Genomic DNA, 16,997 nt, shown 5'->3' with positions numbered 1-16,997 from the left:
ATCCATTAAATAAATTAACATATAACAGTGTGACTAATAGTCTGCTGCGTGATCCATCAGCAACTGGCTGCATTCTAACAGATCACTCATTCAGAACAAGTTACTTTTTCCGTTGTGGTTTTACTGGCCGACACGCGACAGTGACAGTGAAGCCTGTGAACAGCTAATGGCCCCATTTGTGCTAATTGTGACCAAAAGGGATTGGAAATGTACGGTGGATTAAATGTGTGTTTCTTTCTTTGTTCCAGAGGGAGAGAGTACAGAGGGAAAGTGTCCGCTGAATGTCCTCAGCTCTTTGGATCTGACTGAAGTGACAGCAGCTGACAGAGATCTCTTTCACCTCCAGAGCTACAGATTAACAAACTGCTTCAGAACAGTCCGGAACCTTTCCTCTAATTCACCCTGAGGGAGGTTTTCCTGACCCCAGCCATGTTTTCCTTCATCCCCTCCCTCCTCCTACTCCTCTGCCTCCTACTCCTCCCCCCGGCTGCTCCCACCCTCCTGACCCCATCGCCCCCCCGTGAGCTACAGGTCAGAGATCAATGGATTCCGAGGGACAACAAGCAGGACTCCTTCAAGGTCAGTTGATTGACATGTTTTTGGTTTGATTGACACATTCAAGAGATAATATCCATCTTTATGTTGTGACCGTTTATATCCACATTAGTCCAGGCTTTACAGAACCTGCTTCTCATGGCAAGAGATGCATTTAGAGAAGTTTCCTGAACTTCAATTATATCATCATCCAAAGACACAGAAAGACATATTCAGATCTTTGACATCAAAATATATATTATGTTGAAATTTGCTTTCACTTTTTGTGTTCATACATTTTATTTGTATTTAATTGAATTTGATCGGTTTGGGAATTTAACTTCTTCTGTTTATTTAAATGTATAATCATTTTATTTTCTCTTTTTATTGCTTGTGATTTGATTTCTTAATTGGAACTAAAAATGAAATCCCTTGACATAAATTATTCTGATTCTCAATCAGGTTTCAGGATGTAGTGCTTTAACGCTTCGGATCACATACAAAATATTTATTAGTGATGGTAAACACTTTGAAACTCTGACATATAGCCCCACGGGCCCTTTGGCCTCCTGGGCATGTCCCTGATTTTTGGTATATAATCCATGGAAAAATATACCTGAGTTTACTGAATGAGGATGGTTGGTTGTGTCACAACTTTATCCAGTTCCTATAATTCTCTGTTCATCCTGATGCATACTGGCTCTACTAACTAACGTCATTGACCTCACTTCATAATTAAATGCATTGTCAAATATTGGTCCGTTTGTAGTAAATGGGAAATGGACTGCATTTATATAGCATTTTTCAGTCTTTCACCCATTCACACACATACACAGAGGGCTGCCAATCCTGCCATTTAAGGTGTCACTTACTCAGGGAGACTAACATTCACGCACATCGTGAGTTTTTTGGGGTCAAGTATCTTGCCCAAGGAAACATTGAAAAGTTGACTGCTGGAGCTGGGCTTGAACCCAACCTTTGATATTTAATTTAGCCCCATAAGTAGGATGTTGCAAACCTAACACAAAGAAACAGCTGATCGTTCATGTAATCTTTGTTACAGGTGGTGATCTCCGAGGGCTGCGTCACTCAGGGAGATTCATCTGATGCCAGCGAGGGAGGTAAAACCCTGCAGAGCAGTACTGTTTATCTAATGAAAAATATCCTCAACCAATGTCACTTTCTTACGACTTCATCATTGCTAATCTCAAAGTTCAGTTTCAACCTTCTCCCAGTTTTAATCCAACCTGTTCCTCTCTCAGGTAAAGAAATAGACCTGACTGCCGGTTCCTCTCTGGTTCTGACCCATAAGATCAAACTGGTTCCGTCAGGTTTTGGGTCGGGATCCGGGTCTTGTGGTTGTGAGGCGGACTTTGCTGCCCTGCGAGAGCGTCTGGAGAGGCTGGAGAGGGAGGTGTCGTCCCTCAGGGAGAAGTGTGGAGGACCTGAGGGGGGCTGCTGCACCTCCAAAGAGAGCAAAGGTATGACCAGGTGGCTGTTACTTTGACCTACAGAGTGGTGCAGGAATACGTCCCAAAACAGGAAATGAGCAAGCATTTCACCACTTCAGGTTCCCTTGTCTTGAAGTAAAAAAAATGTTAACTTGTTTTTGGTTAGATGCCTGAAATAAGGTCTGTGGTTAACACTAGCTGAAGATATTTTTAATATTGTGTACAACCACATAAATACATCAGTAAATACCCCACTGGTGAATGTCTGAAGCTACTATGTGTCGCAACAGCGGTTGCTAACAAGTGGCTTAATGAGACTACAAAACCCAATCACGCTGAACATTAGCCGCTATTAGCTTAGCAGCGGTGAAGTCATGTGACCGTGATGCAGTTTGTTTATGGCCTAACGTTACCTTTTTGATTCTGGCGATTGCATTTACGCTTCAAAATCATAAATCAGTGTTAATATGTGGATATTATCCTGCTGAACAAAACGTGTAAGCATGAACTTGTGTTTTTCCCGAAATCCAATCAAAGTACTCTATTTATTTTTTGTCAAGGGAGCACTTACGTTACTTCTTGGTTGGCCAACAAAGAATACGTAATTACTGCACTGCTCTGTTTCTATTTAACTTTACGTATTATATATATATATATATATATATGTATATTCATGACTTAATAAGCAACAAAAGTGGCTATAATCAGTTTAAAAACAAAAGGCCTCATTGTTTCAACCAGTGTTCCTATAATAATTCATATCATTGTCTTTGTTAATTGAAAGTGCATTCCAAGAAGAGTTGGTCAGTCACTTCATAAAGATATTCTGCTACATTTGATTTATTTTTGTGCAAGTTACAAGTTTGGCCTTAAGGTGGCGCTAAAATAAAAGTGAAATGTTACAAAACCATAATCAAGTAGCTGGTAATGTGATGAAATGCACTAAGGATTTGTATGCAGGAAGGTTATTAATGAAATGAACAAAAAGTTCAATGATTCTGGACTGCCCCTTTCAAATGTATTGTATCATTATACTTTAAAGTGTTTCCTCAGAATAACAACTGTTAAACCATAAATCAGCAGATGTAGGGTCTGACTCATACTGAACATATAAAAGTCTGACTCACAGTTCACAGTCTATATATTTCCCAGCTTTCATCTCTCCCTGCTCCAACTCCTCGTCACATTCAGTCACAATTTGCCCTGCACATGTCTTTGTTTTGGCCAATCGCATGAGTTCATATTACTTCACTGTTTCTGCCTGTAGCTGCTCCTCCTGTTCCACTGACTCGTTATGCAACACACACTCACACACACACTCACACACACACCCCTTCTGCAGCCGACGGTTGACAATTTATCATGCATTAAAATAGTTTTAAAGATGTTAACTTTTCTGAGCATATAGAGCAGAGTTACACATTCATACCGTTTGTTCCATCTTTTTTCTTTATGTTATGGTGACCTTACCAGAATAGGTTAACACGTAAAAAACAAGCCTAAAAAAAAGATGAAACAGCTTCCATCATGACGTGTGCCCCAATGATTCCAGATTCATACCAGATATTATTACACTGAACAAATAAATGAAACCTAATTTAATAATGAGTTGAACTCAACTCAACCCTACTTGCACGAAATAAACTGAAACCATCATTGAATCCAACAACAAAATATTCAATGATCAACTAAAAGATCTAAATATCCCTTCTCAAATGTTGACAAAGTTTAATCATTTGTGTATCCGCCCTGTAATGGTCTCAAAATGTAAGAGGTTCTGCCTTGGCCCGCAGGCTACACTCTTCCAACAGGTTTCATGAAAATCAATAAACACAAACATAACTTCCTTGGAGGTAAATATGAAAAACAGCTACAGTGGAATCAATATCATCAAATGTCAAAATAGCTCTATTTCATTTCTAACATTTGTGGGGTGGAAATATAAAGTACCTTTACCTCCATATTTAGTGACAGCAAGAACAGCACTTGAGTATTTGTACTTATTAGATCCGTCACAGTTTAACCATCTTGGACAATTTTATATTCAGTTCGTCACCAAGTTCCTTGGTAAAGTGGAGCTGACCTCAAGACTGAGCCCATTAGAAACTGGCAAAGCTCAAAGCATGAGCTAATTGTGTGTGTGTCGGTGTTTGTGTGTGTCAGTGTGTGTGTGTGTGTGTGTGTGTGTGTGTGTGTCCTCTGCTCTCTGCCCAGTGTGATCTCAGTCTCCATCTCCTCCCAGTCCAGAGCAGCTCCCCTCCTCTAATTAGTCAAAGCCAGGCCACGTTACACTCTAATGACGGAGGATTAGGCCTCCACCTCCCACCATCAAATACTGAGAAGGAAGAGGACTCTGTTCTGAATAATTCAAGACATGTTTGACAGTGTGTTGCAGATGTAATAGATATGTTATTTCATGCAAAAAACACACAAAAAAAGACTTGCACAATGGAAGAAGTCTCAACAACATATATGAGAAGTGGACACAGGTGCACAGCATAGGTCTCCTGATTAGACAATAGTTTTGGCCACAAATGACAACATTTCACACACACAAAAAACTGACATATTTGGCATTTACTCTTCCATCTACATCTGACTGAACAATACACAGCCACATCTATTTGCTGCTGAAACAAAAGATAAGTGTCTATGGCGGTAAAATGTTAAACTGTAGCTTTAGTGTTATAAGACATAATGTTTTTTTACATTATAATAGGACTTACTTACTTTTTGCACCCCTGCCTGAGAAAGACTTATCTCATTATAACTTAAAACAGTTTTTGTCATAACAAGAAAACCTTCTGAAAATCAATACACTTTTAACGTTATACCAAGATTCTGATGCGTTTTTGTTTTTCTTACGTAGCAGCAGTACACTTTCATAAAAGTATGTGGGTAGTAAATACAGAGTAAAGCAGGACAGTGTCCAATTACAAAAGAGTATTGCCAAAACTAAGAAGGCTAGCATTTAAAAATCCTTTTAGTAGTTGGAGGCATCTGTATGTGATTTCCGTTGTTTATTTCATTTGTATGTCCCTCTCTGCTTCAGGTGCAGGCTGCTCCATTAAAACGGAGACGGACGAGTGTCCCAACGAGTGCAGTGATCAGGGTCGCTGTGTGGACGGGAAGTGTGTCTGCTTCCCTGGCTTCAGCGGACCGGACTGCAGCGAGTCCGACTGTCCCGGAAACTGCAACGACAAAGGCCGGTGCGCCAACGGACAGTGTGTGTGCGACCCTGGCTTCACCGGCCCCGACTGCTCTGAGAACTCCTGTCCGGGCAACTGCAACAACCAGGGCCAGTGTGTGAACGGCAAGTGTGTGTGCAGTGAAGGCTTCTCCGGTCCCAGCTGCTCGGACCAATCCTGTCCCGGAAACTGCAACAACAAGGGCCGCTGCGTCAACGGACAGTGTGTGTGCGACCCTGGCTTCACCGGCCCCGACTGCTCTGAGAACTCCTGTCCGGGCAACTGCAACAACCAGGGCCAGTGTGTGAACGGCAAGTGTGTGTGCAGTGAAGGCTTCTCCGGTCCCAGCTGCTCGGACCAATCCTGTCCCGGAAACTGCAACAACAAGGGCCGCTGCGTCAACGGACAGTGTCTGTGCAAACCTGGGTTTACCGGCCCGGACTGCTCCCAGAGGGCTTGTCCGGACAACTGCAGTGACCGAGGTCGGTGTGTGAACGGTAAATGTGTGTGTGACAGCGGGTTCACCGGTGCGGACTGCTCTGAGAACTCATGCCCAGGAAACTGCAACAACAAGGGGCGCTGCGTGAACGGACAGTGTGTGTGTAACCCCGGGTTCACCGGACCAGATTGTTCCAAAAGATCATGTCCTGATAACTGCAACAACCGCGGGAGGTGTGTGAACGGTCAATGTGAGTGCGAAAACGGATTCACCGGTCCCAGCTGCTCGGACGAGTCCTGTCCTGGAAACTGCAACAATAGGGGGCGCTGTGTCAACGGAGAGTGCGTCTGCGATGAAGGATTTGGCGGCCCGGACTGCCTCGAAATAACTTGCCCGAACGACTGTACCGATCGCGGCAAGTGCGCGGACGGAAGGTGTGAGTGCGAAAGCGGTTTCACCGGAGAAGACTGCTCGCAGGTGTCCTGCCCGGGAAACTGCAACAGTAGGGGGCGCTGCGTTACCGGACAGTGCGTCTGCGATGACGGTTTCACCGGATCGGACTGCTCTGAAAAAGCTTGTCCCAATAACTGCAGCAACCGCGGGAAGTGCGTCAACGGGAAGTGTGTCTGCGAGGTGGGCTTCGCCGGGCAGGACTGCGGCGCCAAAGGTTGCCCCGGTAACTGCAACAGCAAGGGGCGCTGCGTCAAAGGGAAGTGTGTCTGCCGCCGAGGGTTCAAAGGGCCGGACTGTAGCCAGTGTGAAGACGGCATGACTGGACCCAACTGTGATACTGGTGAGTCAGAGCCAACACATTTTAGAATCACTAATTGAGACTAAAGAACTGTGTCATTTACACCCCTTTTCCACTGGAGTGAGTTCCGTTCTAGTTCTGGGCTGGTGCTAGCTTGCTTCGCAGTTGGTTGGCAGGTTGAACCAACTGCGAAACCAGTTTGCTGTGCATTACATCATTTACTTTTGAACAATGGCAGACTGCGTAGGAGCTGTGCTCATGTTTTTCTTAAACTTAAGAAACCAAATTAAATTGATGAAAGACTTCTCCAATTTAAACCTCTTATCCGGATCAGAGTGCATGGCTCTGGGTTCCAGCCCAGCAGATTTCTGGTTCCAAATGGGAAAACATTTTTGAGGCTGATAGCTGGTGCCACTGCAGTAGAAATACAGAAAAACTGGTTCCGAACCAGCCCTGGCACTGCTTCAATGGAAAAGGGGTATTAGAGGGAGTCTCCATTTACACCTGGAATTAATGTGTTGTTTGTATAACCATTGTTTCCCGCATTTGGATCAAATATTAATATGCATTTTACTGTTTAAGCCCTCTTTATACACCTTATATATTGTAAATGCATCTAGTATCAAGGCTGTATTTACATGTAGCTATTATTTGAACTGGTTACGTTAACACCTGTCTCCACACACACACACACACACACACACACACACACACACACACACACACACACACACACACACACACACACACACACACACACACACACACACACACACACACACACACACACACACACACACACACAAGTGGCAAGGAAATTAATCCATATTGGACCTGTTTGTCATGAGCAACATTCTGGCAATAAAATGCTTTAAATCATTTGTTTTATAATCAAGGGAATATGGACCAATTTTGATAGATGTTCTCTGGAAACAATTTGTCTTCAATCCAAAGTGAATTATTCAAAGGCAGAAGACAGAAGAGACATGTGGTTATTCCTGAGAGGATGATGTAGTTCAGCAGTTCCCAACCCTGTTTTTCAACCTCCCCAAACTTCATGCATCCATATTAAATAGGCCATAATGCTTTCCTGTAGTGTGTTCTATAGGTTTTTGTGCATGTCAATGGTCAGCAGAGGCTAAAATCCCTGTGTTCCCAGTTTTTTCTCTGTGTTTATCAGTTTAAAAGCAGCTAGTCAAGGTTGAGCTGATATAAATGGAATTTTATAATGCTGGATAAATATAATATATGATAATTAAGAGTTGATTTAAATGTCTGAATTTGCAAAGCAACTTAATACTTGAGTAATTAATTCAGTAAAAGTAGTGGAGAAAAAAGGTACGATACAGTCAAAGAAAAAAAGTACTTTTCCCCCATTGTGGATACATGCTTGGAACTGTTGTAAAATCGTCATGGTGATTGTTTTAATTTGTTTCCATCAATGATCTCATTATTTCTGCACATTCTGGTCCAAGCCCTCGTAACGTCTTTATTGTATTGAACAAATTTCCTTTCACTTCGATCATTTGATGCATCATAATGTGAGTGGTGTGAGTGAGGCCTGTTGCTGTTTTGTTGTTGTTTGTGTCTCGGTCCTTGTTGTTGCCAAGGCTACGGGAGTGCAGTAGTTTGTTTCTCTGGAGCTGGCTGCAGTGGCTCCAGTGACGGAACTGTTTCATTAAGAGCAGGTTCCAGATCTGCTGCCCATAGAGTGTTAAGTGTTTTCCCAAATGTAACCGCGACCTCTGATTGGATCAAAGGGAGGGAAGTCCCAAAATCTCAGCCCCACAAGAGGGACATTTTATATTTCCATCCACCTGTTTTAAAGGCACATTTGTGCAAAAATAACAGAATTCAAGCAAACTGCACAGAAGTGTTTCATGCCTTGAGAAAGTGTTGGTTTAAAGATCAGTGTTGAAATGTGAGTTACATATAACCTGTACTTTCCTGAGTACTTCCACTCTAAACTTCTACACTTCTACTCCACTACATAGGAGATGTTTATATTGTACTTTTTAGTACACTATTTGTCTGGCAGCTTTACTTACAGTTCAAATTACAATTTAAAATCTCTCAATGTATTTTTTTTATTAGAATTTTGAATCTTTAAAGGATAAAGTGTTCCTTTGTTTGTTAAAATGATCCTACTTCTCAAGCTAAATGAACAATTCAACAAGACTCTTGAATCAGTTAAAAAAAGACATTGCAAAGCTACAAACAAATGATTTTATTGAATATGATGCATTGCTCTAAATATACCCAACAATAAATAAAGGACTTAAAATAAGCATCAACTTTAATGCAGCAGTAATGAAAATCCAAATACATCTTATTTTGTCATCTTATATAATATTAAAACACTGGCAGTGATCCGGAACAAGCAAAACACTTTTTTATTACATTTTGCTGATGAAACTTGCATTTACTGTTTTTTATTGATACTTTTAAAGTAAACGATCTCAGTCCTTCTTCCACTGCTGCTTACAAGTATACAGTAGATAGGAAGGAAGTGATGCAACAGTACTTTTACTACACAATAAATACTTTAACTTGCGTTCATTTTGCTGATAATATTTGCATACTTTTACTTAGATTTTGATGCAGTACTTTTACTTTGAGTCTTTCCACAATGTGCTTGCACTGAAGTAAATGATATGATTACCCCCCACACACACTCAACCCCTCCCATTGCTGTGCACTTTTTTTTTTCTTTTTACTGTAGAGCATCCACAGGTAGTTTAAACACAGGATATGACCTCAGCAAGACCAAATGCTAATACATACTTTTTCAGGTGCAGCAATGAAATGCCCCGACAGGATTCAGCATCTCCAAATCTTCCTATAAAAGTAGTTGAAGTAAAAAAACTTGTGTTTAGAAACTTTTGCAGGAATTTAATGCAAAGAAGATGCAATTAAAAGCATGTGTGAATGTGGTAGGTGGCCTCATGACTCTGTATATGAAGCGCATGTTGGGTCTGGGTAACTGGTTACAGGAAACATGACGTCAGGCTCTCGCTGAGCAGTGAATTTTTCAGCACCAACTTTATGAGAAACTGGTGCAGTAAAGCAAACCTGTGAATTATTATCAAGTGTGCTTTACTGTGTGAAGTCATGCATCAGCTGCACATGTTCCCGTCTGGGCTTTGTGATCTGAAGCATGAGAATCCATAGAGCATAACATAGCATAACATTCTATCAATCTATAATAATACATCATCATTAATGTATTTGCCTTTTCCCCAGCCAATGACAGAGCTGGGATGTATCAGCTATAGCCAATTAAAGACAAGGGGTTACTGTGAGACTGACAGGGTAACTGCATTGAAAGTATTTAGCCACATGTTGGTGAAATGATCAGAACCTGGGCCAAACTGGTCACAAGTGGAAATTGTAAAACTTTTATAAAGCACAGATACAGTACTTGATTGAACACAGATATTAAGTGGAGTATTTGCCTGCTGTACTAACATTATATTTGTATTTATGTTCTGCAGCCATGTCGGGGGTCTCTCAGCTGAGCACCAGGGACATCACAGAGACGGATGTGACTCTGTTCTGGACCCCCCCCCACGTCCAGTATGACACCTACCACCTGACCTTCAGCAGCCAGGTACACACGTGATCCAATCACACTCTGGATCAATGCTTCTGCCTCAGTCACTGCGCCTATTTATTTGCATTATGACTTTGTTTGCAATCATTACATTACATGACATGTTACTTGTTAGAGGCTTTTATCCAAAGCGACTTACATACTCAATACTGTGGGCAATCCCCACTGGAGCAATTTGGGGTGAAGTGTCTCAGGGACACAACGACATGCTGACTGCAGTGGGGTTTGAACCTGTGACCCCCTGATCCGAACACAAACGCACTAGTCCACTGCGCCACAGCCTCCCCATACACATTCCTTCTAAAACTGTTCTCTACTATACTCTAATATACTACACTACAATATGTATACTACACCATATCATAATATACTGTATACTAACGATACTATACTACAATGCTAAACTACACTCAACAACTACAAGACTAAACTGCACTACTACTAACTATACTATACTATACTATACTATTTTATACTCTACAAGACTATACTATACTATAAAACATTATACTATACTATATGTTACTACCTTACGCAACGCTCTACTATACAATACTTTACTTTACTTTACTACACTCGACTATACTCTACTCTACTGTACTATACAATGTGATGCTATGCTATACTATACTATACTCCACAAGACTAAACTACACTTAACTTTACTATACTTTACTATACTATGCTATACTAAATTATACTCTACTATACTATATGATACTACAGTACACTACACTATAATTCACTACACTCTACTATACCATACCATACTATACTATACTTCACTAGACTACACTACACTAATTTCTACTCTACTCTACTCTACTATACTATACAATACTAAACTATACTTAACATTACTATACCATACTATACTAAAGTATACTGTACAGTATCCTGAAGTTTGACCCACACATTTTAGAACATGCAACTAGTTTTTCCTCGACCATCGCAGGATTTTTGTGCACTCACAATCTTTGGTTTGATTGTCTCCATCTGGCACTCAGGAACACAACATTAGTTCTTCATGGTTTTCTTCTGCAACTCTAATCAGGTGTGGTCGGTTCAAACAAAGTGGATTCTGGGAAAATCAAGTGCGGACCTCCTTAGAATGACTAGCATTAACTTTATTCATTCAATAAAGCAGGGAAAATGGCACACTTAAATAACACATGTTTCAGTCTTTGGGATTGGCAGAAGCTATCAAGTATTTTGAAGTCAAAACACTTAAGTCCAAGTGTTGTCACAACTCATTGGTTTCCAGTTGCGAGTAAGTCTAAATACTGTTTATGCTCAATATCTGTCAAACGAGACGTAGAAAAACACACACACACACCCTTCACACACAAATAATTCAGACAGCAGATGTTTGCTGGATGTCCCAACATTCAGAGCTGCTCAAAGTCTTTATACGGCCGCTCGTTTTGAGGAAAAAACTTTGGCGGAAGTTTACACAAGATCCTTAGGGAGCTCTAAAACATGAGGATGAGGTCTGCAGACAGAACTTTAAAACTCAAAAGCATCACCTCAAACAACCTCTGCTGTCTGACAACATAATTAACCAGAAAACATGATTATATACAGTACCTGCAGCCAATAGGACCACAGCTCTGTCTCTGAAGCATTTGTTTTTTGTAAATGTAATGCCAGGTTAGATGTCATACATTTTGTGTGTAGGCTTGGATAATGATGTTGTTTAATTAAGCCCTGAGCCTGTTTTTCAGGTTTCAGGCTCGAAAATGACATGCCCAGAACAAATGACTATAACTTCACTTCTAAAATGGTTCAATTAATAATCTTTTTTCTTAAAGCAAGGTTACATCTGTGAGTTGGATGTAGAAGTGTCAGAATCAGTATAGATGTTTCTGTGTCAGAGTAAATTCAGATGGAACATTGTAAAAAAAGGTAAATTCTTACCTCCGCCTACAAAAAACCCATTACTTATAGTGAAAACCACCCTTGGATGATGGGTTAGTAGACTAACAGCTTTAGGAATCCAAACTACAACATATCATAAGTACCCTGTATCAAGATTGATGCAAAACAAGTGACATTTGACCTCTTTAGAGAGATTTATACAAATAAAAATAATATGAAATCTCCGTTTTTTTACATAAAAATGCAATGATGGATTATCAGTAATCCTTTCAAAGTGACACAGACACATTGGATTAACCTATGGATTAACCTTCAGCGGCGTTTTTATCATTTTAATGCCATTGAACACGACTATTGATCTAATTTGAGATGATTTCCAGTGAATGTTCCGTAATTCACGTGTTGTGACGTTGACCCGCTATTAGAATGCATTGATTTTCAAGGTAAAATGTTCTTTTATTGAACAGTGAGTTTTGATCGCACAGGGATGAAATGTATACCAATATAATCTGTGGATTATCTCAGTTTTTCATACAGGGCTCGACATTATAAATGGCCCGCTGGCCCGGAAGCATTATTTAGACACCGCGGCCAGCATAACTACTTTAAACTCGTCGCCCCACAGCTGTTTGCTGCGGAGCGCAGCGCGAGCAGTCTCCCGTGAGCGGGAGCGCACTCCTTCACTACAGACTCTCTCTATCTCTCTCTCTCTCTCTATCTAGATAACTATCTATCAATATATCTATCCATCTATCTCTCTCTCTCTCAATCTATCTCTCAATCTATAAGGAACCGCAGTAGACAAAAGGCGTTGCTATAGCAACACGTCATGTTTATATGAAAAGGGGTGGGGTCAATATGACCCGCTGGGCGGAAATAGGTATAAATGGCAATTGTTTTGGCGATTTCTTCAATCTGACTTCATATTGACAATTTTTAATAACATAGGGTGCTACATAACACACTTTCAGGAAAAGTCACGGACTGGGAGACTTTAATATTTTATTGAAAAAAAGTTACATACAATAAAAAACAGCTCTGGGTCAAATTGACCCAATTCGAGAAAAGTGACTTCACATTTCAAAGTGACTTAAGACATCAGGCAAGGTCTCAAAAACACTAAAATTAACCATTCAAGGTACATTAAACAAAGATTAATCAGTAGGCCTACATGTGTATTCTTTGGGATATTTTTAGCTACTTTATCCGTCATATACTAAAATAAATCAGCACAACTGCTCTTTTAAAACCATTTTTAAACATTATAAATGTTATCAGTACATACAAAATCAAACCAGAGTTTCTGTTTACATGTTAGTAAACTCAAAGTAATACTCAGGAAGCCGACTAATATGCTTCTTCCTTAGAAAATGAATTGACTCTTTCTGGTGGTGTTTGGTTCAAAGTGCCAAGTTTATCTATTACTGTTCCATCCTTATCCAAACTCAGCCCTCCTGGTGTTTTTCCTCTCAGATGTTTGTGAAAAACACTTGTCCTAATTATTAAACACATTCTCAGGTCACAGTCTGGAGATGAATGTACACAAAACCTCTGCTTCAGGCAATGCACCAGTGGCGATCCGTCAGGGCCCTCTAGGCCCTCTGTGAGGGCCCTCTAGGCCCTCTGTGAGGGCCTAAGATATTCTAAAAAATAATATTTGAAATTATTTTTTATATTTTTTGTTTGTTACATTTTTCATTAGTTTTACCAAAATAACTTGATTTAATTGTATTTAAAATAACATTTCCAAATAAATAAATCCTTCGAATCTGCCTGTTCAGTTTCTGTTGGAATGTAAAGGGTTAAATGCCGTATCTGCGAGTTACTGTGAAGACGGGAGAGCTTGTTGGTCCCTCTGTACATTCACAGAGGGCCCGCTATAGTAACTCAATGAGAGAGTAATGTCAAATGACAGTACAATTGACCAATCATATCTTCCCTCTAAATGGGTGGGCTTTATTTTCGCAGACTTTATGACAACTTCCGCCCGGCGAAGACCCTCCCCTTCCGGTGGACCTCCATGGGACCTTATTTCGGAAAAATTATGTATTGAAGTCAATGGAGAGAGAAAGATTATCTTTCGATCCCGTTTGAATTGTGCCACGAATTACACATATGATGTTTGTCAATTTAAAAGATAATTTTGCAAGTCAAAAAAAAAAAATGTGTCGTAAAACTGTGAAGTAAGACATTTTTTTGTGTAAAACGCTCAATGAACTACATCTCTGGTCTCGCACAACAACACACGTCACCAAGATGCCCGTCACTAAGATGCCCGTCACTACTGTCTTGTCAAAAAAGGGATTGACTACCCTCACTATCACCACAATGAAACACGTCCAGAAGAATGTCATGCAAAGCTGCCTGCCTGCCTGCCTTCCTTTGATTCTCTCTGAACTGCCTGATCTTTTTAATGTTTAATGTCAACCATTTGTGCAGATAGCATGAAGTAGAAAAGATTGCCGATGCTAATGTAGCGTTAGCGTTAGCATTTCTCCCCCGGGCTTAAATGGTGTATTATAGAATGATCACACCGGTGTGACAGTACTCTTCAAAGGGTTCACGAAATATGACTACTACTCTTACTGTTTAACATTTTGGGTTACTTAATGTTACTTCATGTTAAGGCTAATAAAAATGACAAGGCTAAGCCGGCTGTAATGCTAACTAACGTGCTTGCTACTAGCTAGGTAGCTAACTTGATCCAGCCACTCCTGGTCCTTTCATCAGACGGGAAGCGAAAGAACGAGCAAGACCCATTGCTGGTATGATAACAACCTGGTACTAAGCACACAGGCATCTTGTTAAAGTTATCTTATCTTAGCTATCTCTTATTTAGTGGAGGAAAACAATTGTGACATCAGTTATGAGTGACATCACGCGACTCTGGGATTTGTAGTCTTTCTAGTTGCGTATTTTTCATAGTCTTATATTTCAACAGTTTTATGACAAACTGTGACTTTTTTGACATGGAAATGATTTTTTAAGATTGACAAACATCATATGTGTAATTCATGGCACAATTCAAACGGGATCGAAAGATACGTTTTCTCTCTCCAATAGGCGCGTTCACACCAAGTACTTTGCCGTATTTAGTGCCGGCACTCAGTGCCCCGGCACTCATTACCCCAGGGCATTTAGTACAGATCGTGTTCACACCGGAGTACTTTTTCCTGAGGGAAGATTACGCAAATGAGCCGCTGACGTCACTTCGTCTTCTTCTGCTTTGGGTTTACTGGCAGGCCGCAAACAACTTCACGCCGTATACTGCCACCTGGAGTCCCCGGCCGGAAGTCCCCGGAGTTGGGGACTGGCTTCAGTAGAAGCTGCTGGGACTCCCAGCAGCTTCTACTGAAGCCTTCCGAGTAAATCGCCGGAAGGCCGACACCTCCTCATCTCCACCGCTCCCATGTTTTATTTTGTGTTGCCATAAGTTAGTCTCTCTGCGTTTGTGCACTGGGCGAATGCTAATGCTAATAATGCTAATGCCAGGATAATAAAATGGCGGCTCTACAAAACCTTTCAGAGTTGTACGGGGCGTGGTTTGCAATTCACCCAGCCAATCAGAACTGGGGCACTTTATTCCCCCAGGAAAGTACCATCTCTCAGCAGGCACTAAAAATGGGGGTAAAAGTTCCCGAGATTAAGTGCTCTTTTTGGTGTGAACGCGACATAAGGGGTACTAACGGAACTCAACGCGAAAAGTATGGTGAAAAGTACTCCGGTGTGAACGCGGCTATTGACTTCAATACATAATTTTTCCGAAATAAGGTCCCATGGACCGGAAGTAAAAACAAAGCAATGGGATTTCTCCATAGGATTTTGGAAAATAGCTCGAAATAAGGTCTGTGGAAAACGAACCTGTTAGATAAATGCACGTTTTGTTCAGCCGGATAATATCCACATGTCTACCCTACTTTTATTATTTTCTAATCATAAATCTAATCGATAGATTTATGATCGATAGATTTATGATTAGCATAAGTTCGTTCATGATGGCTCATGTCAGTGATAGTGATGACATTGTTGTGAAATTATTAACCGAGTCACTTTCAAGATTGAGTTACAATGATAAATTGGAGTGGCAAAGGATCAGCTGCATGACCCGCCATCAAGTGCTTCATCCAAAAGGACAGGAGGATGGACTTTGTGTTTAAGTGATTTGATCATCAAAGGTAGGCCTAAGTCATTTTCAATGTGGGCCGCCGTGCCGACTTAATTCATTTGTAATTGTTACTTGGCTGTGGGTGCCCTGTCATGATAGGTGTTTATATAAATGGTGTTGTTTTGTGTGGTAGAGGGTCGCTGTCATTGATGCATTTTGCACCCCGGGCCGCTGTTTTGATATTCCGCTGAAGTATACGCTGTGACATAATAACTATTTTTTTTCGAGGGAAGGGGGGGGTCAGAGGGCCTAGGTATAAAAGTCACGGCTCGCACTAACACTGACAGTGTAAATACCTTACAGAATGAAAACTCCCACTCCCTAATTCAAACCAATTCAAATTTATGTCCAAGTTTTCAAGTATACAATACATATTTTTAAAAGTTGAACAATAATCATTTAAAAGACAAGATCATTTAAATCTAGACTGATGTTTTCTCAAACGTGGACAAAAAGTCTGTGAAAAAAGAAAATAATACTGATAGATTTCACTATTTTAATTTACACTATTTTAGCAGCAAAAAGCTTAACGTTACAGCTCGAACGTCAGTAAATGAAATATATACACATGAATATAAAAGAGTGACTCTTATATTACTAGTGCCCTGCCTTATTCTATAGTTGATTAAATTCCTGCAGACATTTGAAGGCAACATGACACACATTCAAACAATACCAGAATGCTACAATATTACCCTAAAATAACTCTTTCATACTATGCTCTATGATAAATGCATTCTGCCAGTTTATGTGGCTCTTTGCCTTTTTTCCCTGCTAATGTTTTATTGCTTAAATTAATAACGGCCCCAAAATCTCTGCAATGCACTGATTACAATATTATTTGTCCGTTGTGAAATACAAAATAATACAAACAATTAGCCATCTTATATGAATTCCATTATTTACTACTTAATCTGCCTGCAGGCTTCTCTGTGTTGACAATGAGCTCTTTCAACAGCCTGATAACAGTTCCTTTGG

General features: G+C 40.5%; 1 protein-coding gene across 1 annotated transcript in view; it reads left to right on the top strand.

Moving 5' to 3' along the window:
* The first annotated feature begins 429 nt into the window (after positions 1–429).
* Positions 430–16,997, top strand: part of LOC117477806 (tenascin) — a 54,709-nt gene continuing 38,141 nt past the window's right edge. Inside the window, exons 1-5 of the mRNA XM_034124555.1 lie at positions 430–579; positions 1,598–1,655; positions 1,797–2,015; positions 5,038–6,405; positions 9,858–9,973. Coding sequence (XP_033980446.1) covers positions 430–579; positions 1,598–1,655; positions 1,797–2,015; positions 5,038–6,405; positions 9,858–9,973 — 1,911 coding nt within the window. The remainder of the gene's footprint in view (positions 580–1,597; positions 1,656–1,796; positions 2,016–5,037; positions 6,406–9,857; positions 9,974–16,997) is intronic.

This window comes from Trematomus bernacchii, unplaced genomic scaffold (assembly GCF_902827165.1).
Source record: "Trematomus bernacchii unplaced genomic scaffold, fTreBer1.1, whole genome shotgun sequence".
Taxonomy (NCBI): domain Eukaryota; kingdom Metazoa; phylum Chordata; class Actinopteri; order Perciformes; family Nototheniidae; genus Trematomus; species Trematomus bernacchii.
Note: the sequence above shows the minus strand (reverse complement) of the source record. Positions and strands in the feature narration are given on the sequence as shown.